The sequence below is a fragment of the Serinus canaria genome, chromosome 4 (genome assembly GCF_022539315.1).
Source record: "Serinus canaria isolate serCan28SL12 chromosome 4, serCan2020, whole genome shotgun sequence".
NCBI lineage: Eukaryota > Metazoa > Chordata > Aves > Passeriformes > Fringillidae > Serinus > Serinus canaria.
Window position 1 is genome coordinate 3,513,281 of NC_066317.1, and position 27,673 is coordinate 3,540,953.

General features: G+C 40.1%; 1 protein-coding gene across 2 annotated transcripts in view; it reads right to left on the reverse strand.

Annotated features, from left to right (window-relative positions):
- The window catches only part of PRSS12 (serine protease 12), a 33,102-nt gene extending 12,551 nt beyond the window's left edge, over positions 1–20,551 (reverse strand). The window contains exons 1-9 of one of the 2 annotated variants that reach the window (XM_050973317.1): positions 20,393–20,548; positions 20,123–20,137; positions 12,308–12,446; positions 10,228–10,406; positions 8,563–8,713; positions 5,724–5,902; positions 5,384–5,525; positions 4,256–4,461; positions 1,167–1,308 (exon numbers count right to left, since the gene is read on the reverse strand). In XM_050973317.1, the coding sequence (XP_050829274.1) occupies positions 1,167–1,308; positions 4,256–4,461; positions 5,384–5,525; positions 5,724–5,902; positions 8,563–8,713; positions 10,228–10,406; positions 12,308–12,446; positions 20,123–20,137; positions 20,393–20,441 (1,202 nt within the window). In that variant the 5' untranslated portion in view covers positions 20,442–20,548. Of the gene's footprint in view, positions 1–1,166; positions 1,309–4,255; positions 4,462–5,383; positions 5,526–5,723; positions 5,903–8,562; positions 8,714–10,227; positions 10,407–12,307; positions 12,447–20,122 lie in introns of both variants that reach the window. The other variant, XM_018921123.3, reaches the window with a different exon arrangement.
- Between the last annotated feature and the right edge of the window lie 7,122 nt (positions 20,552–27,673).

Sequence of the window (27,673 nt, forward strand, 5' to 3'; positions counted from 1 at the left end):
GTTTTCAGGTGCACTATTATTATTATTATTCATAATATTGTTAACGAGGAAATCAAGTGGATTAGGATAGATGGACACCTATCGTAGAATTAAGTTAAGTAGCTTGTAAGAGTGATATATTGACTTGTAAGTCAAGTTTTGCCATTTTGAAGCCATAGTGTAGTACTGCTTTTAAATAGGCTTCTTAAATGAATACCAGGGAGTTTTTACAAGGTATATATTGTGTGTTCAGACATAATGTGACAATAGTTGGTTGGACAAACTTCACATTGTTAGATACAACAAACAATATGATTTGTATTTCTTCAGCTCAAATTTCTTTATAGATACGCTTGGAGAAGACATTTCACTAATTTCCTGTTGTATTTCACTACTATTCTGGGTATTTATCAAGTCTTATTAGTACTGCTATTTATATATCTGCCCTATAGTTATCTTTTTGCTGCTCTTGCGTATCCAGAAGAAAAATGCTGGTGAGTGGTGTAAGCCTGATTAAGTGATTTCTTTCAAAAGTGACATATATATCGCATGGTTTTAATTAGAGGGTGGGTTTGTTCTGTCAGGTCTATTTCTGTATTAATTGAAGCTTATTGAAGTTACTGTCATGCAGACTGGAGCCATAATCCCTTGTGTAACAGTTTCATCAAATCTTTGAGCTACATCAAATCTAGCCACATCAGCAAAGGAAGGAAAAACTCCATTAAATTAGGAATTCAGTAGTTGGTGTGCCTGCGTCTGAATCTGCAGTCCTCATATCCACACCTTGTGACAGTGGACTCTGACCTATTTTTGAAACTAATATGACAACTAAAATTTTGTATTTAATTAGTAGATTTAATGATTTGGAATATTTAACTTCTAATGAAAAATATTTAATAACTCTCACTAACTTGGATTTCTGTTGCCGGTCAGACTGACACACTTTTGAATACTAACATTCCCATTCCCAGTTATGCTACTTAAAGAACATTCTTTTTGAAGACAGAGCCTTACTACTTTTCATACAAATAGTAGGAATACATTTTTCTAAAAGAATGCCAAACTGACAAGTTTTAAAAAGACATACATTATCTTATCAGATCTGTTTGTGGTATTTGGTTGCAGAAACTTAAGATTTTTAGGTACAGAAAACATAACTTGACGTACAGCTTAATGAGTTTTCTTACTTGTAGCCAAGCTGTCGGCAGACTACAGCTGCATCCTTATCAGACCATCCATCATCACAAATTGTGCCCCACTGGCCATTGATAAAAATCTCCACACGTCCTTCCTTCTTATTCTCACCATCCATCAGCCTGATGGGAGGACCTGGGAATAAATTACAGCTGTCAGCTCACAGCAACAGAAGCAAGAACTGGTACTTTTGGTTACTTTCATTATATTTAGTACAACTGATATTTACATTCAACAAGCCTAATATCAGTGGTTAAAGTAATCATATTCATCCTGGCTGGCAAAATGAAGCAGTTTGTACAAATTACAAGACAATATTAAATACTACTGTACTTTACTCTTCTGCTAATTTCCTAATTCCAAGCCCATATGTGACATTGTTCAGAAATTGATCACAATTCTAAACAAATGGTAGAAAGTACCTGAGGTACCTTTGATATGATACCCATGCAAGCTGGACAGATTTTCCTTACAGACACTTTATGGGTGAATGTAACTGTATCTCAGTCGATAAATCCATTCTTAAACTGGTTGCTGCTGCTCCTCCTAACCACTGTCTCAGCAAAATAGCGCAGCATTGTGTTGAACTTCAACTATTCCTTATCACTATGCACGTTGTTCTGCAGCATGTTATTCTACATTATTTTTCTAGCAATTTAAATTGATTGTTTAATCAGATACTTTCATAATATGAAATTTCACTTACGTGGATTATTCAGACTTAGTTGATCATGGTTTCTGCAGTGCTTGGCCTCTAGTTAAGTTTTTACTCATTAGGCAAAATACAGACTTAATTCTTACTTACTCTAAATGCCTCTGTAGCCTGCAAGCAATGTGACCTCTTTGTCATGTTCAAGGGAGGATCACCTTCTCAATCTTTTTGTATAGCATACTTTATAATCTTTAATATACTCATGAGAGTTGCTTCTTAGAATAATGGAAAAGACTCTCTCTCATTCTTCTAACCTGTTCCCAATATTTTCTAAATATGTGAGGATAAGGAATTACTTAATTGCAATCTTAAAGCAGTATTTTGAGATAGCTGCATTTGATATTTAATTCAGATTAATTTAGGGTATGCGTAACTTCTGTGTACCAAACACAAATCTGGTCAGCGCTAGTTAAATCTGGCCTAAGTCATTAAATGAATGGGGAAATATTTGAAGGTAAAATCCCAGTATGTTTGTTTCCGATGTAATTTAAAGCATTTTGTGTTGGAGTTCATACTCTCTGGACAGTTACATGGATTAACTGCACCAACATTCTGTTTACTTACTCTGTCATGATCTTTCTTGACAAATGTCATTATTGTACTAAATCCTATTTCCTTTTTGGTGCTCCATAGTATCTGTGTCTGTTTAAGTCTTAGCATCTACCAATTTCTCTTTTTTTTCCACTGAATTTATCCTTACGGGAAAAAACTGCTTTTTCAAATGCTGGGAAATAAAAGGTAACTACACTTGGTCCACTTTCCAATCAGAAATCTCCCAGGAAATGTCAGATTAACTCTTCTTTTCTTGTTGAACTGATATGTTCTGGAAGAATACAACTTAGGTGAGAATTATACTTCTATTAACCAAATAGAGGCACAGAATAGTACTAATATTTTATTGTTATTTATTTATTGTTTAAATAATAGTTTATTGTTATTTCCTTTTCTTGTGGTTTAGGAAACATATATATATATGAGTACAAAATTAATATAGCATTCTGGTAGTGGGGATGTGAGAATGTTACCATATGGATGTATTTAAGTGAACCAGACTCTTTCAGCAGAGATATTTTAAAGGAATTTGAGCAAAGTGGCGCAGATGGTTTGCATCTGTAAAGACAGCAGTCATGGATTGAATTCCTGTTATTTTTGGTTTGAGAAAATTCTTTCTAACAAATACTATTTGATATATATGTACTGCAACACAAAACATTCATTGGATGGTGGAGGGCTATATAGAATAAGCCTGTAAAGAGAGAGAGACTCAAAAAGTACATGTGGAAGTGCTGAATGTTGTTATAACAAGTAGCAACATTGTGAAGTAAAACCATGTTGTAGTTTGTGGGATAAACCTTCAGTCTGTGATTTCAAGGGAACAGGCATATAAAACCAATTTCAAATTCAACTGAAATAATCTTGGGTAAGCTAAATGGCATTGGCAGCAATTTTCTAAAAGGCCATATACTGGCGAGCTACACACTTCATGTAGCAAATTGTAAAAATGAAACTTATTCAGAATTGCTGTGCAGCCCATTGTTCCACTGTAGTTTCTACTGCAAATAGCAGTATCTGCATACGGATTTAGGAATCTTTGAAATTTATTTGTTTCTATTTTATTGTGTTTTTATCACTCTGTAATTGGTATTTTTATTACAGACTTTTTATCACTGTGTAATTGGTATTTTTCCATCATTTCTTTTCAGTCTTTTTATTTTCTTTATCTACATACAAATTTGTAAGCCTTTGACATGGGAACTAACTCTTTTATCTGTGTGTGAAGTATCATTCTGTCCTGGTCAGCGGGTGGGGCCCATTCACCCAGACACTCTAAATTATAGGCAGTAGTAACACAGAAATAATTTCATGCTTCTTACCCTACCTTCTTGCTATCTCTGAACTTCCCATCTTCTCCATATCCCTTGTTTTGGATTGTCTGAATGCAAAGCCATAGGAGGATGTACTATGGATTTGTATTCCTCAGTGCTCAGGTATGTTTCCAGCATTTGATGCCAAGCATTACTTAGAGGTTGAGAAGTGCTAAGTAAAATTAGGTACTCCATGAGAAACTGCTGATTAGGTTCAAAATTTAGTGGAGACTGAGACAATGGCATCCCTGGAATGTGACTTTGTTACCTTGCAAATCTGGGTTGAGTTTTAATGTTCTTGATGCTTACATTCTAAACACAACTTGATTACTTCCTGTGATCTTCAGGAGAAAAGTTAGTTTTTTTCCCTTCCTGTCCTTTCCTTGCACCTATCTGACAAATATTAGGATTTTGAGAATCCTTAAGTATCCTGTTAAGTATACTTTGGTTGTATCTGTATCCACAGCAATACTCATACTGTAACTTTAGCAAAGATCTTCCTCACCAAGTGAGAGCTTGTGGCTGTCGTTTTCTGGGTGGCAGATGAGTCTGACATCCTCCTGATGGTTGCAGTCATGCTTCCCCCATTCCCGCCGGGAGCACTGCAGAAGGTTTGTCTCCTTCCCAGAGCAGATCACATCATCCAGCCAGATGGGCCCAGAGCTTCCTTCTGAGTAGCTGTCTTTTTCCATACCTGCACTTTTTCCATACCTGCACAACACAGAAGTATGTTTTGGTCCATGGTGATCAGAGGACACATGATGCTTAAGCATGAGAAAAGAAAGTGATATCCCTGAGAAAATAAGGATTTCTCAAGTTTTCTCAGTAAGCAGGTTCAGTTAGCACTAAATTCAATGAGAGCACCATATGCTTGCCTCTTCAGTAATGTTTTGGTTTTTTTAAGGAATTACTGTTACATTAGTTTAACTTAAGAATGTAATGCCTTTGATGAAGGCTGCTCTTCAACCAAGCATACGGCTGGCTCAATGACTCTGAGGCTTTAAGCATGTTCTTAGTATTCAGTATACATTTAAATCTCACAGTATGAGACAAAATCCTTTTTTGAATGTCAGCTGTTACAGTTTGAAGGCAAACAACAGTCACCTACTGAGAGTGTATCTTTGTAGCCAGAGACCAGTAGGAAAAGTTGGGAAGACTGAATGCATAAAACAAATGGGATTTTTCTAAAATGCTTTTCAATACATAACTGTTCCAGGGCCAGGCTGTGGGATTTTTTCTGAGGTAGTGCAGAAGTACTTACCTTGAAAATGTCTGTCATTAGTGACTGTACAACAAGCAAAGATTTAGAAGAAGCAAACTTTTATGGGGAAAATAGAAATCAAAATCAGTTCTTCTCTATAGCACATATATTGATCTCAGCAAAGAAGAGAACTGGAAGGAGGTCAGTGAATAAAGGCTGCTAAATCACTCTTGTTGAAGGTTTTTCTAAACTAAGGCCTACATAGCTCTGTGAAACTAAGGAAAGCAGGCTTTAATGGATTTTAATGTGGTCGTTTCTTTGAAGCACTCAGCTAATATTAAAAAGACTCTTTAAATAGGGTCCATGTAGGGTTATGTAACTGTCATCATGCTCAAGTCACAGAGTCAGATATCCAGTATCAAGTAATCTTACTTAAATCCCAGCTGCCAGCAAACCACCTGCGTGTTCAGCTCCGTCCAGCCGTCGTCACAGACCGTGCCCCACTGGCCCGTGTGATAGACCTCCAGGCGGCCCTCGTGACTGCCCTTCCCACCTGTGAGCCGCAGTGCACCATCTGTGCCCGTAACAAGGGAAAACAAAAACAAGGATCAGCGTTTCTTAGCTCTCATTGTTGTTCTAAAGCAAAATCAGTAATTGCCTTTTACTGCATCTGGTTTGAGTTTGTGCCTCTGCAAACTTTAGAAGTGTTTCTTGGAGCTGTGAACTCTGCCTTTGTCCTGTTTTTCCCTGTGATGATTGATGACTGGAATACCTGTGAGAGGTGTGCAGGAAACACCAGCATCTTCTTTGTGGCCGCAGTTGTGTACTCGCCAGGCGCTTTTTGGGCACTGTTCTATCGAGAGTTCATTTCCTGTGCACTGTACTTCATCCAGCAGCACGGGGCCAGAGCCTTCTCCAAAGTAAGCCTGGCCCCATGCCTTGGCAACACCCCTGTAGAAATTCAAGGAGCACCCAGTCAGAAGGAAGCAAGCTGAAGATTTTCCTTTCCTGTGCCTATAATTTTCCTAGGAGAGATTACAGATGAACATCTTGGGTATGAAGATTCTAATTTAATTACACATTTAATATCTATATATAGTAAAAATAATCTAATATATATTTCCAAAGTGACTTTCACCTGTTGTCCTCAAAGCACATAAAATCAAATACCCAGATAAATGTGTATTTAGTCCTGTGAAAACCACAGCAAAGAGATCTTAAGTGACTTGACAAGCGTCATATCACCTATCAGCAATAGAAATAAGAACAAGAAGCAGACCAATGACTAGCCTTGTATGGAGTATATTCTCTGTCAGCAGAACGGATTTTGAGCACAAAAAACTATGTTGATTGAAAACACTCCATTGGTTTAGAATTACAGAAATTATGCAGTGTTTAACCATTTATCATCTATGAGGATTTTTCCAATTCTATTTAAAATGTCATGTCTTTCATATACAAATGTTTGCATGGTTTGGTTTCTTTCCACTCAATGTTTTCTCTGTTCCTATATTCACTCTAGTTTGAAATGGCAAGATTCAAATGTCTAAAGTTTGGACTGTAATGATTTATCTATCTAAAGTATTAGTTTAAATTAACTAAAAAAGCATCTTGTTTTCAGTCTATCTGATAAAAATGCTGGCAGAAATGTATAGAAAATATTAAGGAAAAAATACTTATTCATTAAGCAGCTGGCTGAAATCAAAGAGATAATGATGGACTGCTCTGAGTGCTTTTACAATTTATACCATATTCCAGTAAGAGTTTTTGGAGTTAGGCAGAGACAACACATCTCATCATTATAACCAGGGGAATTTGTGTCAAGCAAAAATTATTTAGGAAACTAAATAATAAAAGATGTTGCCATTATTTTCCACCTATTGATGGTAGATTCAAATTCTGGAGTTTTACAGGAGTGCTACAGAAAAGTTGAAGGGGTGTGGGAAGCTACTTACTGAGAAGCTTTAGTTTTACAGTTTCTGGCATGTTTCCAGATGGATTAACAGTATGCAAATTTGGATTATTTTTAGTACTTCAGAACTGGTATATTGCCACTGTTGGTAAGTTGATTTCACTTCATATTAGCATGTTTGTTGTGACATCTTGCTTACTTGAGAAATTCTGTAAATCTCTAGACATTTCAAAAATACTTAGTAGGTTTAGCACAATCTTAATACAACTGATTTACTCAGAAAAGCAAATCAAATTAGAAGCATCACAAAACTGCAGTTTGTGATGATTAAATATAAGTAATAAAAAGTTTTAGTGTCATCAGGAAGGAGGTAGGCTAAGAGCATTCCACTTGTCACTAGTACACAGAAATGCAAAGCAGGGCTTAGTAACTCCCCAAACCTATTAATAGCAGCCCAATTCAAAAGTAAGAAAAGCCTGCAAGAACATAGGCTTTCTAATATGTATTCCCATTTGAAAATTTGCAGGAATATAGAAATACAACATGAAATAAGCTGGGGAAAAAAAAATCTGATGTCAGAGAAGCCTATTGGTTCCTATGTTGGCTCAGCAGGAGATCTCCAATATTTTTATCTCGTCCATAGTTCTCATCCTTCAGAGCTAATTTGGGTGGCATGGGCAGCCCAAGGCCTCAGCTGCAAAACAATTACACTCTGGGAATCACCCATCAATGCCACAGAACTTTGTACCTTCAACACCACTTCTTTCACTTCATCGCAGTCCCAGCAGGCTTGAACAGGCAATTTCTGTTCCAGTCTCCTCTGCATTTACCTGCTTAGTTCTCATCCAGTCTGTCTCAGACACAATCCCCTTCTCATGCATGGGTTACAACCCAGCATCTTCTCTGCTTCTTGCTCCCAGTTCTTTCCCTCTTCAATCCTACTGGCCTTCCATCCCAATTGTCCTCATCTCCTTCCTCTCTGGTCCAGCAGTTTTCCTCTTAGTCTCCCACCTCTGCAGCATTTTTCTGCAAATACCAATACTTATCTTCTGTGGGGTATCAAAATCCCCTCTGGCTATTAAGAAAGTGAATCAAGAAAATCCTGTTCTGCTGCTCTGGCTGTATTTCGGATCATGCTTAGATCAGACAGAATCCCTGACAAGCTTAACTGTCAAAACCTCAAACAGATCTCTAGCTGAGTATATGCAAACTGACAATCTTCAGAGGTGCGTGGTTTAAACAAACCTAGAGAGATTCTAACAAGCATGCCAAAAAACATATCCTTCCTGACAAAGCAGAGTTCTTGTGCCAAAGCCAGGAGGCTGTCAGACTCTGCAGTAAAATGGATTGTCAGGATTTAAACAGTCAAAAATTTCTTCACCTACAGATTTGGATTGAAACTTTACAGGAATTATAGTGAGTTTTCACAACAAAGTTAACATTTATTCTGAGACATTCTTTATGTGTCTGGCCAAGCAGACAGAATTGGCCCTCTCATATGACACTGAAAACTGCTTCCAGGGAATTGAAATTACACTGTACCTGAATCTTCTATATATAAACTTAGTTAGTGCTCCAAAGTATCAGTATGATTTTAAAGGAGCATTTTTTTTACAATTACGCTTCTCCTAGCTTCAGCTGAGTGTCTGATAACTCTACTGCTTTGCTGCTGGAATAACAAACATGTAGGAAAACAAACCCAAGGCCGAGCTGCCGACAGACAACTTCAGCATCTGCATCATCCCACTGGTCATCACAGACTGTGCCCCACTGGCCACCATGGTAGACTTCCACTCTTCCTTCGTGGGCATTGCTCCCACCAGCCAGCCGGATTGGAGTGAAGACAGGGCCTGGGGGCAAACACAGGATATAGAACGGGTCATTCATGTCCTAAAATATCATTCTGATAGTAAAGAGGGAGGAAGATGGCTTTATGGTTTCTCTGACATCACTCAAGAATTTTCTTTTTTTCTACACATTTTCATTTTTCCTACTAGATGGGAAACCCGAAACTAAAGTGAGTTCCTTTATGCTCCGCTCTCACTAGCTGAAAAAGCTTACACATACAAGTAACCATATTGATCTTGAATTACCTAAGTGTCACAGCATTCACAGACAGTGCTGTAAGGCAAAATACTGAATCAGTCAGTAGAGCTACTTCTCTACAAATAAGAGCAAAATTGGCTTAAATCTGAAGTAAGAGGTAAAAATTATGTGACGGACACAAAAATTAATCCTTGGGTTTTATCATTCCATTAGAAAATGCAGTCAGAGCAGTGAAATCTCTTTGACTATGGAGTCCCAGTTGAATTGTGCAAGTATTGTTCTCTGCTTGCTTCCAGTCTTTTAAAATCAGTAGCTCTCTTCTGGTGTACCAAGAAACTGTCTTGAAAGCATCACTGCTAAATAAATCTATAATAATGGAAACAGTTTAAAGCCATTTAAAACCCCATAACTGCTGCAAAGTGAACAAGGTTATTTTAAAGTTCCATCCAAATTATTTAAATTTGAGTAATATTTGTGTAACTTTCCAGCCAATTAATGCTACTATTTAGTTCTTGGTTATTAAAAAAAAAAAAACAAAACAACAATACTGAGGGCATTTCTCCAATTTCATATTAGTGTGTCACTGATATGGGGGGGGGAGGTGCGCAGGTATAAGTATTTTAAAAGTCTATTTGCAATAGAACCTGAAAAATGTGAAAGCATTTATAATTTTCAGTTTCTTTGGGCAAAACTTTCTTGTTTCCATTCTTTCTCTCCTAGCTTGAAAAGTGTCTCCCTTCCCTCTACTTAAGAGTTTTCTAAGAGCAAAATTTTCTTTTAAAAGCCACTTAAAAACATAAGTAGGAGAAGAAAGGCAGCACAGAACTGGCTGCAGCCACATGTTTTGGTTTCAGCTCAAGAGATTGGTATTGCTGGCTCCCCAGCACTGCCAGCCCAGCCCCACTTGAAGCAGCACTAAATCTGATGGCATGCCTGCCCGTTTATTTAGCATGTTGATTAAAATAATATCCAATATCTTAAAAACATTAATGATATTTGTTTTCCTAATAATGTAAGTTTGTCATTAAAAAAAAGTGGGGAAACAATCCTCATGTTACAGACAGAGATTCTTGCTACTTTACTCTTTCTCACAGCCTACATCTGAAAGAAACAATTTGTTGTTCATTATGGAAAGGTAAAATGTTGTTAAGCTAGGTGCTGCTTGAGGAATCTGGAGCAGTTAATGATGCAATTATTCAATCTGTATAATCTGTTCCAAGAAATCTTAACACTTTTTCTAATTTATTTATTGTAATTATCACAACTTCTACTTAAATAAAATAAGGACTTCAGGAAAACATATGTATTTTTTTTTTACCCAGGGAGGAGCTACATGTGACAGCAGCTGCCATTTTTTGAGGACATGTCCCATCTTGCCGAGTGTCTTTTTCACATAACAGTATATTTTCTTCATCACCACGACAATGCACTTCACTCCAGAAAACAGGAATAAGGCCTAATCCAGAGAAGGGTAAGTGTTTTGCTGTACCTTTTTCCCTGTAAAAATAATCAGGATAGGGTATCAGAGTGGAGGAAGGGAAGTGGGAACATTTTCTCATATATGAATCTTGGAGTAGAAAAGAAATGGCTTTCTTCAGTAGTGTAAATTCATCACATTTTCATACAGTTCACCATTGTCTTCTGCACAAAGAAAAGTAACAGATGTGACCCAGTTCTCACCATTTTGTTGTGGGATATTTTAGTACAGTGACTGTTGCTGCAGAGCCAGCTACATTCCTGCTCTCCCAGTTCTTAACTACAAAAATCAACAGACTCCACAGTCCATAGGTGAATCTACAGTACCAGCCCACTGCAGTTACAATTCCAGGAGGGGTAATGCCACCAGGTCTTTCTCACTTATTCTGTCCTTTACTCCATGAAGACTCCATGCTCTGCCCATAAATGCCTTGTATTGTGGCTGTGATGATGGGGCAGTGTGATCACCTCACACTCCATCAGATCAGGCCCCCATCCATTTTTCTCAATTCAGCCATTCCCACCCACCCAGAACATTTTATAAACAGCTCTCTTTCCTTCTCATGCTGAATCCACACCGACACTTATAGAGCCATCTTCTCTTCTTTACAAAGTGCAAGGAAGTTAAAACAAAGCCCAAGTATGGTGAAATCAAAGGAGCAGATAGATGGAGCACCTGAAGAGCACCAGTAATGCCTTATGAGTTCACCTGGTGGTACAGAGATCCAAACGTCTGCGAAACATTAAAGACAGCTCAAAGTTTTAGCTACTGTTTGCTTGGGGATTTTTTGGCCTGGGCTTAGCTTTGAGCCATTTCTGTTGAAAAGACAAAACCATTCACCCATATTGCTGAACTACTTTTGCTAACAGCAGCCTTGTTCAGCTGAAATGTTCAGGGTATAGAGAGCAGATAGGACTTACATGAAAATGAGGGAAGGAGCCACTGCACGTAGACAGCTGAAGTCATAAGCAAAATCACAGCCTCCAGATGGCTGAACTTTTATCTCATCTAATCCTTATATTTTTATAAGTTGGCGTGGTGTCTCCAGATTAGTATTGAACATTATAAACCAGCTTAGATTTAGTTCTGGCTAGCAGTCTTAAAAAGTGGATTAATCATTAGGAATGTCATTGTGCAAGTCTGCTATAAAAGCCCCTTACTGCTTGTAGCAAGCAAAACCAGTGCTTTGGTATGTGAGTGAAAGAAATGTTAGAAAGGCAATAAAGGCAGCAAAATTATGCTAAAGGGTGCTGTTGATTAACTCCACTCTGGCAGCAGTGGGAAGTAGTGGTCAGCGAGGACAGTGCAGGGATTTTCAGCCTGTCTAGTATGGCTGTAGCTCTAAAGTGTTGCCATTTGCCAAAAACATAGGATAAGTGCCAGGTGTCATTTGGCATACTGCAATGCTAGAATAGATTACTAGAATAACCTCTGCCCTGGAGAATTAGGAATTTCCTGTGATTAGGAGCCCATGTAGAGTCTAATCCTGGCCACATTTACATTGGTATAGATTCAATAACCTCACTGGAGCTGTTAATTGACACTTAGATGTGCGAGATCAGGACTGGACCAAGTAATTCTGTCTGTGTGGACGTCTCCCAGATGTCCAGTAGAGCAGTTTGTTGAAACTTGCTGCCCTGTTCACACATTTCACTTTGAAAGCCAAGCATTTGCCACAGTCTGCTCCTGTCCAGATCCTATCTTCAGCTTTCTGAGGAAATACTGATTTCCTCTTTGAAGTGTAATGCGGCTGAAGCCAGCAAAGTATTCTGGGAAGAACAACTTCAGCATTGAAACAGTTTTGAACAGAAAAAGCAATCATCAAACACAAAAAGCCCTCAGGATTTACAAAGCAGATTGTCCTTTATACAGAAACATCATGAAAATGAGTTGACTGATTTTTACTCGAACTGAAACTTACCCAAGTGCAAGCTGCCGACATACAACTGTCGCGTCATTACTGTCCCAATGGCTCCCACAGATTGTGCCCCAGATTCCATTCAAATAAACCTCCACTGTACCTTCAAACTCATTCTTGCCTCCCCGGAGTCTCACTGACCCTAGTTACCAAAAATTAAAAATAAAACAATTACACCTCCAAGATACTCTATTGCTTGGTTAATGCATCCCACACAAAAGACTTTGAACCTCATTTTCCCTGAGTTCTTGTTTCATGGATACTGAGCTGTTTCCAAGAAACATTCTGGCACACCTAACATTCTCATACAGTGATACACAAATTAAGAAAGCCCTTTTTGTGCATGAGGAAAGCATTATTCTCCCCATACTGAAACTGCATCATATTTCTGATCCTTCTGATGCTATAACTTAAAGATCTAACAAAGTATTTAGAGACACATAATTATTGAAATGTTATTTCCTCTACCCAAATGAGCAAAACATATATATGTATGTGTATATATATACTCTGTGTGTGTGTGTGTGTGTATGTATATATATATATATATATATATATATATATATATTTGTGTAAAATATGCTATACTTTTATCTTTCACAAAATTCCATTGACCTTAAGGGAATCAGAAAATAAGCACATGGACTGCATAGCTTTTGCTCTGGCGCGTTACATTACGCGTGTCATAGATGACAGCAGTTTATTTTAGCCAAAGAATGCATTTGTTCATACTTTTGTCAGACAGAAAAACACAGCATGTAGGTCTATTAATTTATGAGAGGTCTTTACCAAACTCTCAGACAAAGCAAGCTAAAAAACTTAAGGAATTGTCTAAAAAGAAGTGGGGAGGGAAAAAATTTCTTCTTGAGAGCTACAGAGCACAGAAATCTAAAAAAATTAGCAGATTTTGTGTTGTATTACAGTTGTTTTGCTTGAGATGTCTGATGCGTCTACTGTTGAAGGTAGCTAAGTGCCCCTGGCAAAGGTGGGAAAAAGCTGGCCATAGGGATAGCTACACAGAAACAGAAAAAATCATGACAGAGCAGTAATTGAACAAGAAACATTTCTGTGAAATTATCAAACACAGCCCAGCTATATGAATTCATGTTGTCTGAAATCCCAGTTAATCCATCTGCTTCTGTTCGGTGATCTACTTAGAAGCTGCACCATCATCCAGTTTGCAGGAGTTTAGCAATGGGATGAAGACAGTCGGTGTTTGTGCCTGCATTTCATTGTGTCTGTGTTTATCTTTGTGTAAATAACAATAATAATAGGTAGATCCACTTTTTCTTCTCAGCTTCTGTTCTGGGTTTAGTTCAGTGTACTTTATAAAACCACAAAGCCAAACAACTGACAACTAACTCAAGGAATTAATTAACCTCATGTTTGGCTTGGCGTGTTCCTTTTTGCCTCCTGTTTACTTTCTCAGCAGTAACTTATTGTGCAGTAAATTACAAACAACATTTATTTGACTCATATTACAGAGTGAGCTATCATTCCTGAGAGAGGATTATTACTGAGTCAAATATAACTATACTGTAGACACATTGTGCATCATTTATCTGTCTTTAAAATTTTTCTCTTTGTGTCACAGACAGTTTGGAATTCTCCTTATTTCGGATCTTCACCAGACTCTTGTATAGACTATTATTTTCACTTGAAACATCAACTGCACTCATAGCAAAGTGATTCTTGACATACCAGGAAACGAGTTTGAAGATGTCATCTCCAAAAATAAGTTTATTTTAGTGCATGATTGCTTACAGTGCTGCATGACACCTACTGAAATCAATACAGTGCTTCCTGAGTACACATTACACAATGTTTCAATTCAAATATTTGAATAAGGGAGTACTTGAAGAATACAATTTTCTTCTAAAGTCGTCATGGCAGAATTCAGCTCACTCTTCTTTCTCTATTTACAGATTTCCCAATGACAGTGGTGGAAGAACTTAGTCATGTATGCACAGCAAAACACACAAGAGGATTGCTAAAGGTAATTTTGTAACCAATTCTAAATATTCTTGATTTTCCCTGATAAGTTAATCTAGAAAGAAATAAAAAGAAAGCCTGTTTTTACATGTAGCTAATATTAAACCTGCCATTTAATAGAGGTAACCAAATATAATGCACATGTGCTTTGAAGTATGTATCAACCTCTGTCATATGACCAAGTCATAATTATGTAGCAAACATATCAAAGGAACTAATGAAAAAATCATTTCTCTGTTGTTTACTCAAAATGTTGTGGTGTTCATGCACCTGGTAGTTATATTACCAGATCAAGAGATACATTAGTTACAGTAGTGATACCTCATAAAACCAAACCTCAGCATCAAGACTTTCATTACAGTAGCTTAGGTTTTCTTTCCAGTATATAAAACTCTTTCTTCATGATGAAACACAGCTCTGTGTTTCCTGTGTAAATTGATCCTAGAGAATTGCAGGATAACAGCATGATCTGCCATCGTGTGTGTTTATTCTGTATTACCAACTATCTCTTTATGTGTTAACATTTTAATTGCAAGATAGTCAGTGTTTGCATTGTAAAATTGCCAGGAAACATTTTTTTCACTTCATAGGAAGCAAGAAACCTAATATTTAGCATGATTGAAAGGATACAGGTTAATTCTTATTTTCACTGGTTAAGTCTACTGCTGTTCCAATGTAACACCTGAAGCCCCATGTGTCTCAGGAGCTTCCTCTGTGCTGCCCCTGGAGCACAACAACTCTGCAGAGGAGTGTCTGCATTCCCTCTTACAAAACATGTCTGGCTTAAGTGTATGCACTGGAGGCTCTAGGTTTCTGGACTGACAGGTATAGTAGCATCTCAGCTTTTTTAGCTATAATTTTTCAGCTCTTTAGTTGCTGAAGAAAACTAAACTTGTTGGGAGTAGAGCTAATGCAGTAGTACTCTACTCTTTCTGCTCTCTACCTTACATTCTTCAGTATGGTGTCAATATGTTTAAGTGCTTATCAAACCTACCCTGCCTCAAGACAAAGCTCAACAACAGGGAACAGCAGCACCAGGATCCTGCCCATGGCTCTGCCCTCCTCAGCACTGGTTAGGAAGAGGGAGGATGAGGAGAGGTAATGTGACCCCACAGGTTAGAACCAGGGGCACAGGACACAAAGCAGGCCTATGAGACAGCTCTAGACATATACTTTGGTCTTAGGACAGACTTAATTCAGCCATTTATAAAAAATACAATCTGCTGTCTTGACAGAAACGCCTTCATTTATAAAAATGAGTATAAATACTCAAAAAGAATGTATGCATTCACTGTAACTTTGTTTTAGCTGAGGTTACTGACGGTCAATTCCTGTTGTTTACATACAGTCTGGTAATTTTAGTTGCCCTGGTATCTGCCCAAGTCACAGTCTTTCCTATCTGCTATCACTGTTGAAAGGAGATTAAGTTATACTTGCAAATGCAAGGAAGTAAGGGTATCCAGTGGGTGCTGCTGAGACTTGCTCCAGAACACCTGCCATAGAGGCTGAAGATGAGACACTCAAGAAAACAGGGAGAGGAAAACCACCCAGCCAACTTTTAATTAACTCAGAAAAGCAGAAGAGCTTCAAAGGAATTGCTCTGTTGTGCTTGGCCTCTTTTCCTATACATTCTCATGTGCAGAGTTGCTGGGTAACTCCAAACCCTGTTTTAATTTTTACATTTCACTGGGAACAAGCATTGTTACTGTGTGGCTGAATTGCAAATAGGATGGGAATCACTTGCACTTCTGCTCTGTGTGTTAGTGCTGCAGCAACAGTGTTTATGATGTTGGCTAAAGGCGTGCCATAGTTTCTTTGGACAGGTAAACACCTGTCCAAAGGTTTGCAATTTGGCTGTAAATGTAAGCTGGGAAAATAGAAATCAGAAGTAAAAAAATTTCTGTGCCTTTCACCCTGGTGCAGTGTGCTCTGAAATGGCAGATTTAAAGCAAGCAAAAGAAGTAATTTCAATTTAAGAAATCTGTAAAAACAACAAATATTTTTATTTCTGCCCTAATGTCCAAGGTGTTCCAGTGTGGAATAGTGCTACAGAAAGGCCCTACACTGACATTCATCTCTGTTGTCTTGGAGTCAGTTAGGTCAGTCCAAATTGACATCAAGTGTGAGGGTTTCCCATTGTGACATGCTCTAGATCCCATGGGATCACACTGTTACTTGTAGTATTTAGAATACATGGGGATGATCCATAATACATATAAAAGGGTCTATCCCAGTTTCAGAATAAAACTGATTCACTGGATTGTATGAGATATTTGTAAAAAGCTGCATGTAGCACAGGTAAAACCTAACATTGGTTCAAATCAATGGAAACTTCCCTTCCAGGATCAGGCCTGACTAAAATCAAATAAATTAATCCTGTTAACTTCAGCAAAACTATGCATGGTGCTACTGCGAACAATTAATGCTGTTGTCTATCACTTTCCTGAGCACTGCTCTTAGACTAAAATAACAATTATTTTCTCCAGGCATTTTAACCTTGAAAAAGGGTGCCTCCAGCAGAACTACTTTTTAAGAACTATCTTGAGGATCAGTAGCAGTATTGCATACTCAAGGATTCTTATATTAGAACTTTCATAAATATTGTATACCCTGAGTGTGTAATGTGCTGCGTTGGTTCCTCTGCAGCACTGAGATCCATCATGTCAGCAATCAATGGTTTAAGGCTCTGAGAATCTAAACTCAAACTGAGCAATGTAACACGCTCTGAAGGACTGCAATTGTCTTATGTGGGCAGAGCTGGAGAAAATGAGGGGTCTCACCCTGTGCAGCTCAAGTAAGAATGGTTCCAGAGGAGCTGCTTCTTAGAAGGAAAATATGGACATTCGTGTTTCACTTCTAATCATAAGCTATTAAAAAAAACCAAAGTCCCAAAAGTCATTCCATCAACTGCTTGGACTGTAGTGTAACAGGCAGGGAGAATAATCCAGTGTTTAGATTATGAGCCTGAGGCTTGATTCTTCTCTCACAAAAGTTTAGTGAACCTTTATTTGATTGACATTAGTGGAATCACCTTTTGATAAAAGCAATTTTAACAGAAAAGTTCTAAAGTCAGGCCTTCCCTGAGATGTGTGTTTTATTTCCATTCTGCCACTGACCTCTGACAAAAGCACTTACCCTGTTTTGTTTTGCTCCCTCTTCATATTAGAAAAGCAAATCCTTAACCCACTTGATCCAAAGTGCTTTGAATTAGATGTGTAACAACATAGCATGAAGAACATATGCACAAAACTGTAACTATGTGCCACACAAACATTGTGTGGCAGCAGCTGCTCCCATGTACTGAGCTAGGCCTCATTCTTGGAAACTGAGTACACCACAGGTAAGTTTTTATTAGCAGCAACTAAAATACTGAATTCTGGTGGACTTATATAGGCTCTGTGTAGAGAGTATGCTCATATTCATTTATTGTCCTCTCTGGTATCCTTGGTTAATCATGATATTTTATATATATATATAGGTATTTCGTTTACTTGCTTTCAAGGCATGAATAAGTAATGTTACCCAGATATTTTTAGAAGGAAGGAAATGAAACACCAAAACCTATTATTTTAAACAGTAAAACTGATTTTAGTCTAGTACTGTACAGTATAATTACAAAAGCACTTAAAAAAAAAAAGTCACTGTTACTGTTTAAACATAAAACAGTTTAATATATGCATATGCACAAAGTTTAGTCAATTAACTTTGCAGATAAATCATAATATTTAAGCTAGAAAAACCCAGAGATTTACAGGTAAGCCTTTGAATGGTATTGTATTTAGTTATGGCAGGTGCCTAACACTGAGTATGAGCTTCCTTAGCCCAGGTACTAAAGCAAGAGGTGCAGTGAGTTTCTCTCTGAGCAGTCTGTCTCTCTAGCTATAACCACATCATGACATTGCCTCACTGGCATCTTTCTGCCTCTTGTAAGACAGGAACATACTTCAGGGGAAATGTTATCTAACATTTGTCCAGAAAGAAAAGTAATCTTTTCTTTCTGGACAAATGGCTTGATTTGTGTCCATGTTCTACCTTTAGCCATCTCACAAACTCTCTAATTCTTTCATCTTGCCCTGTGGAGGCTTTTGGACAGACATGGCCCTGGTGATGCCACTGGAGTTTACCACCAAGTCCAACAGGAACAGATGATCTTTGTCCATTACAAAGTACTGGCTATTGTTCAGTAGCTGTGTCTTCCCTCTTAGCAGGGGCCAACCTGGATTTCCTTTTTCTGGGGGAACAAAGCAGCATTCTGAAAAGACTGGAGAAATAAGCTAAACCCAAATAATGTAGTATTTTTAGTGGTTTTTGCTTAAATCCTCTTCATGCTGAACTTACAGGGGATTCTGAAACTTACTTTACTAGGTGCAAGATTGGGTTCTTAGCAATAAACTGCTGTGTTCTTCACTATTGTATTAGACTATGTCCTCATAAATATTTTGGGAACCAGACTGAAGAATCCTAAAAAAAACCTATTAATATACTGGGCTAAATTAGAGAAGCAACTGTGGCACCCTCTCTGAAAATGAGATCAGTTAAAGGGCATGAAGTCTTCTGGTTTTTTTTTCATCTGTGAAAAAAAGATATCTCTTTCCTCCTCCATGCCAACAGCTGCCTGGTATTCTTCCCAGGGAAACATCTGTACTGCATATTCTGTAGAAGTAGAAGACTATTCTGTCTTCTTGAAGGAGTACAGTTGACTGGGAACTCAGCTTTGGAAGCAGCATTTTTTTGATGTGTAAATGATCAATAGGGACCTCGGTGCCTCCATATCCTCTTCATGGGGTATTTTGTACCAATACGTAAAATTGTTCAAACTAGCTTTTTTTTCACACACCTTCTATGGGTACTGTTGGAAGAGAAGGATAAGAATCCTTTCAGTCATCTGAAAGTAAATTAATTTTAAAAAACCTTCACAACCCAAAATCAGTTTTCACAACAAACAAAAAAGTAACATTAACGACGATCAACCTCCTTGCTGACTTTGTGCTATTACAAAAGATGTAAAAGGAAGGACAGGCAATTTTCATTTTGATTTCAACAACTACACTTGGTCATATTTAGTATAGCTATAGATAAGACACAGTTCTTATTTAGGTAGAAGATAATACCAGAGCAATGTGGGAGAAAATATGAATTCACTCACTACCAGACTGTACATCAATTTATTTAATGCCAACACTGATGAAATGTAAAGCTGATCAAGACTTACACTGAAGGCAGTGGGAGTTCAGCTGGGAGCGTGTGAGGGGAGCACAAATCTCTTGACTCAGCTCACGGATGTTATTGAGCACCAGCATTAACTTGTGAACCCCATTATCCTAAGATGGGGGGGGGGGGAGCGCACAAAGAAAGTCATACTGTGTAAACATCTCAACTTTGGAGCCAGGCATCCTTCTGTTTCTCTTTCTGCCACTTGACTAATGTAGACAAAGTGCTTTCCCGGTAAGAGAACCAGGTTACAAAAAAGGAATGCCAGCCAGCCTTAGCAAACTGAGCCTACTGAACGCTAGTGGCGCAGCTTTGAAACGCTGTTCACCTACCCAGTATTAGAATAGCGGCGGAATAAACCCAGGCGCAACCTTCGACTTTCCGCTGCATCCTCTGATGCGCGAGTTTAACTCTCCTCTGCGAACAGCTTTGGCTGTCACTTTGGAAGACGGTGTCTATCCCCTCGTTCTCCCTTCCCGCCAGCGGCAGGGAATCAGTACGGGATGGGAGAACGCCGCCGCCCGGCCAAGGCTCTCTGAGTGTCTGTCTCCCCCCGCGTCCCGCACACTCTCTCGCCGCCACCCCCTGCCTCGGGCTCGCCCCCTCCCCGCTTACCTCGCTCGCAGTCAGCGCGGCCGCGCTCCGCCGCTCCCCGGCCGGCCCCGGGGGCGCAGCCGGGTCGCCCCTCGCCGCCGCCGGGTAGGGCGCAGGAGCTGCGGCGGCCCCGTGGCGCCCGGCCCGCCGCCCCCCGCCGCGGCAGAGCGGGCGCCGCCGGTGCCCAGGGGCGCTGGGCCGCAGGGAAGCCCCCGGCGGGGCACCCGGCGTGGGGCTGTGGGGCGCGGGCGGCCGGGAGGCTGGCGGAGACCTGCCCCGGCCCGCGGGCTCCGGGAATCGCCCCTATCACCAGCGCCACCACGAAGCCGGCGAATGTCATGGTGCCAGTCCCGCCGGCTTTGGTCCATCTCCCCCTCTCATCGCGCCCGGGATGCGAGGAGGGAAGGCGGGGCCGCGGCGTCCCGCTAATCCCCCTCGCCGCACACCCCTGCCGCCCGCCCCCGCTGCCCGGCCCGCGGGGGCAGGGCGAGCGGGGCGCGGGGAGGCGCAGCCCGGGCGCTGCTGGCTCCCTACCTGCCGCTGCCTGCTCAGAGCGGCGGGGAGCGGAGTGCTCGCCCGGCCACGGGCACGGCCCCTCGGGTAGCCCTGGCGGGGTTTACAGGCGGATGCGTCCCCCGAGCCCGGCCCCGGGGCTCCCTCCCGCTCCCCCGCCGACCTCGGGGCTACCACGCCTGTACCATCCCTTGCCCTCGCCGGCGTCCCTCCGAGTTCTGCTCTGCCCGCGGTCTCACCGCAGCTCCGCAGGCTCACCCCCACCCCTCGCTTTGGGGCTCCCCTGGCAGCCACCTTCTCTGCCCTGTCCCGTGCCTGTCTCTCCCCGGACCTCCGATAGGCTCACAAAGAGCAGAAGGAGCAGGGACCGAGCCTGGCCTGGGGCGCGCAGCTTCGGGGCAAGAGGCCCCCAGGGCCGTCTGGGGCGGCACAGGGGATGGAGAGATCCGCAGACGTGTTTGCGAGGAACAAAGGGGCTGGAAACAAATGCCGTGAAATGTCTTCGACGGTTTAGCATTATCCCAGTCCCGTTTGCTCTGAATAGTAATTGCTTATTTCTGAGTGCTGCAGAAGTCTGCATGACCTGATCATCTCTGATTTCCTTGTCCCACCGGGATGGCTGTCAGTCAAATGGCTTCTTTGTCTCGCATTGTTTGGTTAGTTTGGGTTAGTTACTATGTTTTACTTTACTGCTGGTTTTAATCTATGCCGTTCATTCTTGAGGTACACTTTATTTGGCAATTTGTAATGTAAGTCTGTTGAGTCACCTCTCCATAGGAGGAGTCCCTTTTCCTCTCTATTTTTTTTGTCTGGAAAGTGTTAATCTGGTTCTTGAGTGAGCACATGAGTATTTCCACTATCTTTTGTTGAGACAAAAGTCTAAAAGAAAGAGGGTGATTTCTGCTTTCCATGCAGAATGCCACATATATCCAGTGAACTGTGCCCTTCCTTTACAAACCTCCAAACTGTTCAAAAGGTGGAAAATGCAACTTTATCAGTTTAAACTTTTGTTTATAACAAAAGAGCTCTAAGGAAAACAGGTAACATAGTGTTTGGGATTGCCTATGTTTGTCTTAGTTCTGCTTATCTGTGGTTAATTCTTTATGGCAGCATTACAGTTTGCATTTTAATTAATCACAAAGTTAAAGCATACTCTGCTGGGGTTTCTACAGCAACGTGAAAACTATGCTATCACAGTGTCTGTTGCACTACTTTGTGGACAGAAACGCGCAGATTGTTCTTTCTTGCTGAAATTTCTTCTGGGGCTATGGATATGCATTATTAAAAAAACCATCAGGACTGGCAAGAATTTAATTTGTTTCCAAAGTATTTGACTATATACAAGATATTAGCCTGAAAGCAACTTATTATGGCCGTTTTTAAATTGTCTGAAATTCTGTTTCTGTCATGACAAGCTGCTTGCTTTTATCCTTTGGGAAGGACCAGTTAAAAGCATGCTCAGCCTAGCTGGTTAAGGTTTCTTTCATTGCCTAGTAAACACTTTTTGGCATCAAGTAACAATATTTCTTTTTCTCTGACGTAAGCTCTTTTTCCAACCCTCTGCAGCCTGGAAGAAAAAGGGTTCTCCTGATAAGCACAGGGGGAAGAGAACAAATGAGTGTGATGAGTCTTGCAAAGTGCTTCAGGCAAAGCTCTGAGCCTGGCACTTAACTCCTATTCTGATTGCATTTGCCTCCCCAAGGTGTGTGGGCTGTGCAGTGAACCTTCTTTACCTATTTGGGTAGAGGTGTTTGTGCTTGAGCTTGCAAAATGGTATTCAACAAGAGGTGGGGGAAAAGAGGGAAGGCTACTCAGGGAAAAAGGTTTGGAAGTAACTACAATTCCAAAAAAGCATCAAGAAGAAAAAAAGCAGCATCATAATGATTCACTCCCAAGACAGGGTTCATGTTTAATGGAAGGATCCACATGTACAGACTGATTCTTGAAGATTTTAATTTTTATCATGATTGTTCTTTTGATGTGGCCTTATAAGAAGGGGCCTTCATTTGTTTTAGGAACTATAAATGAACATTCCCTATGATATGAGGTCTGTTAATGCTAGAGAAAATAAAGCCTTCGTTATTATTTACAAATTAGGGACTCAGTCTGACATTGATAGTAAACTCACTGTAAAGAGGAGGGGTACTCTCCTAAGGAATCCTGGAGCTGATGGACGGGTTTTTTGCAGGCAGTATGCTTTGTACTTTGTTTGCAGCTTCTATCTTGGCTTGAGCATTTCTGAGTGTCTCCCCCATATGGTTTCTCTGGTGTCTGAACAGTCTGAGCACATGCACAGTTTGTCCTGCAGCTCTGGCACTTACAGGTGCCATGCAGAGAATCACTCTGATCTGCTTGACTGCTTTTATCACACTCGGAGGAAGCTCATTATCTCTGTGACTTCTGCCTCTGTCACATGTAGTCACAATCACTCAAAAGTTATTGGAAAGAGCAAAGACAAAGCCAGAGTTACAGACTGTGGTCTGGAGAAGCTTGATTCTTTCGGACTTAAAATGGACACTCACACTTAAAATAACAGTAAAAAAATGCTTTGAGGGTGGACTATACCTTCACATATTTAGAAACAAGAAACAGAGCTTTATTACTCTGATATAGCTTTAGAAAGATGCCAGATATTAAATGCTCTTAGCGCATTTAGCCACCTTAAAAAGTGTTCTCTCTGCTGTACAAAACTGTTGAAGACTCATTCACAAATTTAATTGCTTTTGAAAAAGGAAATGCAAATGAATAAGGAATTGCAAATAAAAAGGAAAGCAAAAATATGTTTTCTTATTTAGGAAAATAGGCAACTAGTTCTTTGGAAATGTCAAAATCAATCTGGGTGTTACATATAAGTTGGATTATGAAATTACAGCATCCAGCTTTTCAGGAAAAAAAAGGCAAAAAATGCTGAAAATCACAAATCTGTGGAAACTGCAAGTTAAACTCCTGCTGCAGCATTGGGGGATTTAAAGTCAGTAATCTGTTTTTAACAAGGCCTGTTAAGGCCTGTTATTTTTATAGGAAAGCAAAGGCTTGTTATGGTCTTTTGGGATTGGTAGGGAAAACAATCCATTAAAATGACATTACAGTGGGTGAACTGGCTCCAGGTGAAGCCCATTCCCGATTTTGCAAAATGGTTCCAATACTTAGTCTTGGTATTTAGCTTGTTTTGACAGCAGTCCCAGAGACCAACATTCATGACCAAGGCTGGGGAATCTGTGCTGTGCACTGGCAACTTCATGAAAGCAGTTGGAAATCATTTGCCAATTTAGTTTCTGTGCAATTCCACAGGATTGGCTGCTTTTTTCTCTACTGATTTTTGATAGTGCCAACACCAAACTGTTGATAAAACAAATAATAATAAATAGTTCATAGTTATGAATGGATCTCACTACTTCAACACCCCCTGCTCCCCTCATATTTCATGCATAGATTCCTTAGGTTACCCAAGAAATGGAAATAATGGAAATAGTCACATAATACAGAGCAGTGTGGGTTATTCATAATATGCAAGGCTTTAGAGGAAACTTACCCAAGAGCTTCCTTCATCCTAATAGCTTTATAAAAGCACTTGATAGTTCTTCCCTGTGGCTGGCTCTGATTTTGCATCATGTGAGGATACAGGTTATTAGAGGACTAATTTTCAATGAGTTGTTTGTGTGAATAGGTGAAAATATCTCATGTGTGGGTTAACCATGCAGAAATAGTAGTCCTGCATTTCAAAACATGTAATATCCAGCATTTAAAATTCCGCTGGAGAATCAGTCTAATTCTGCTGCGATTTGAATCAATAGGAAAATTCACTGATTAGCCTCTTCCTGTGTTCAGTAAAGCTGCTTACCTTTATTTTTGAGTCACTCATGCAGTGTGCTGTCAGCAGAGATTTTAGAAAAGCTGAGCACTTCCAGCTGTTGATGGAATTCAGTTAAAATACTGGTGACAAGTAAAGGCCTGACTCAGCCCTGTCTCACTGCCACTGATAGCTCTATCCAAGGTACTCTCTTCTGCATGCCCTCCTGCCCACTTTAGCATCAAGCAGCAGCACAGATGGGACAGCTCAGACCAAGGGCTGACTTCAGGCACAAAAAATTCCCCCAGGAAAGAAGTACAAAGCAGAGAAAATGTAGTCAAATACCCAGGCGCAACAATGAAATTATTTCCTTACTGTCTAGCTAATAATGTTGTACTTTTTTTTTCATAAAATTAACTAGGCTGGGGCAAATAGGTCAAGTGCTGGAATAAATGGAAAAACTTCTACACATGACCTAGTGGGCACTGGGTGAGATTAAACACCAGGCTGAAGTCAGGACTAGGAGAGGAAGCAAGGCTTCACACAAAGGAGACTTCCATGTACAAAATGAGCCATGGAACGGGTGCCGAAATGAGTCATCATTTTTAGGATGTAAGTCAGCGCTCTTATAAAATAATTTTATTCATTAGTGTCATTCTTTTTAACTACATGGTCGGCAGAAATTTGAAATGCTGCCAAGTCTGACTCAAAATTAATTTGGGTTTGTGCTTATGTGGAAGAAAATAGGCCTTTTGTCCATAACTCCATATAAGCTCCATAGGGTGACCCTGCATTGCACAGGATGTAGCTGAACAGCCGGTAATTGATGAGGTTTCCATTAACACATGACACAGTGTGCACAGTAATGACATCACAGGAAAAGCTTTTTTAAAGTGTTAATTACTTTTTGTACAAGGGGCCGAGTTCGTATTATAAGGGAACAAGGAACCTGTTTTCCTGGAACAAGGCAATAAGAAACTTGATTTCCCAGAGGAGTTCAATGCACAGGTGTATATGTGCTCAACACTGGGCTCCACAGACACGACAAAGTAACTGCAGTTAAAATGGAAAGGTTTTAAACCGGTTTCTGTTGCAGGTGTAAAGCAGGTGACAGGAGTACTGGGTGTAACACTTTGGAGCTCTGGAGACAGGATGTGTCCATGGCGTTGCTACTGTTTCAGCAGCACCCAGGGACGTGCAACTGGCACAGCATATGGGCCTGTTCGTGCACTCCCAGTGCTGTGGGGTTTGAGTCTGGTTTGACATTGCTTCCCTGAGCAACCTCCAACTCCTTATGCTCCTCTCACAGAAGGAGCATTCAGCAGATCCCAAGTGTGCGGTGCCATGTGGCAGAGTGGGGAGTGAGAATGGAGTGTAAGAGCAGGAGAGCCCCAGCCTGCCTGTGGAAATACAGCAGAGGTGCTGCTTTATCTCCTGATGCTCGCAATGGCAAGTAAAGGCAGCGTCCCATATGTTGCAGTCTGTTAACTGGGTGAAAGGGGAGGCTGTGTAGCCAGCCTATAAATAAGTATATTTAAAGAGGCAAGAATATGCCAAGGAGGATATTTGTAAGAAATGGTATAGAAAATCACATTTGTTAACGAACAGGCTTAGTGGAGTTTTGCTAAGAAATAGAACTTCAGTTCCAAACCTGACTACCCTGAGCCTATGTGAGATCTGGTAACTGAGTCAGTCCTTTAAGGGACAGAAAATGTGAAAAAAAATTTATAAATTCATCATAAAACTTGCATTTTGGACTCTTTTTCATATAGAAGGTGGCCTTGCAAATGAGTCAACATTAGGTAAGCCTGCCACAGAGCAGGATTAAGCCTTATTTATACACAGCATCCCCTGTCATTGAGGACAACTGGTTCACAGAGCTGAGATATATGACCTTCTACAATTTCCTCTGACATTCACGTGTAGAAGGTTCCCTGAGGTAAACAATGCTTTAGAAATGTACTTGTTTAAATAAGTTCTTCTCTCACAAACAATCGAGGTAGTTCCCTCCAATGATTTATGTCTGGAATGGTAGCATTTGTCTTCTATTTGCTCAGAGATAAATTTCTCAAAACATTTCTTAATAATACCTGTTTCAGAATTCTGCATTTCACCGTTGTGAAGTATAAGTGCAGTGAAAATCCCACACTACAGAAAGTGAGGCAGGCAGGGCTGGTTTGTGGTTTTGTCTTCCACCTCACCCAAGTCCCACCTTCCCATTAGCAGCGGTGGAATGAGTCATTTCTGCTGTTTGCTACACTATCTCCAACAGCAACACACAGAGAGTCTATAAAGACTTTTTTTTCTGCAGAGTTTCAGAGGGATGCAGGAATTCATTTAATGCTGAGCTACATATGTGCCATGATCCTTGGTTAACATTAGCCAAATTTAATCCCATCTATTTTATATAAATTTGTTTTCTGAGAAAGACGGAGGCTTCATTCTCTCTTCGTTCTCCTCTCTCTTAATAGTTTTGGATAAGAATATTATTATTATTTTTTCAAAGGAACACATATTCTCATACTTACTGAAGGGAAAGCCAAAAAAACAGTTTATAGTTTCTTGACTCAGGGAGACTGGGATTTATTGGTTTGTATTGAAAGCATGAGGACTAATTTCAAATTGTCTTTTGTTTTACTTGAATTATTTGGGAAGTGTAACTGTTAAGGAGGGGAGTATATTGATGAGTGTTTATAATCCGTGGTCTCTTGGCTGCATAGGTTAATAATTCCATTGAAACCAGTGAATCTTCTCATGTTAGTGAGAAGATAATGTGCATTATCAATACGTGCCTCAGTTTGCCCATATTGATACCATTTAAAAAAATACAGGTCTCAGTAGTTCCTAGTTTCCTTTCACAAATATATGCAGAGCTGCAGCAATCATTTCACACATTGATTGCTCTAAAGTGATGCACAAAGATATACTTGGTATTTGTGCCCCCTTTCAACAATGTAGTTGAAATTTTACAATGCAGACAGATATGCTTTAAAATAAATAAGGTGGAGATCCTGTGTATAGTTTTGAGGAGTTTCTGTACCAGGTGGGATCAGAGTTACCTCTGCACTATTGGATTATGTCTCCTGTAGTTAGACCAGCACTGGTATTGTGCCAGTGACAGACATTGGCACTTAGATTGCCTTATTCCCAGAGAGTGCAGGTGGGAAGGGTGACGGATGACAAGGGCGCAAAGCAGGAAAGTTCCACTGCTGGAACTACTGGCAAAACAAAGAGCTTTCTTATAATCATCATTGTTGGCTAAATCCTCC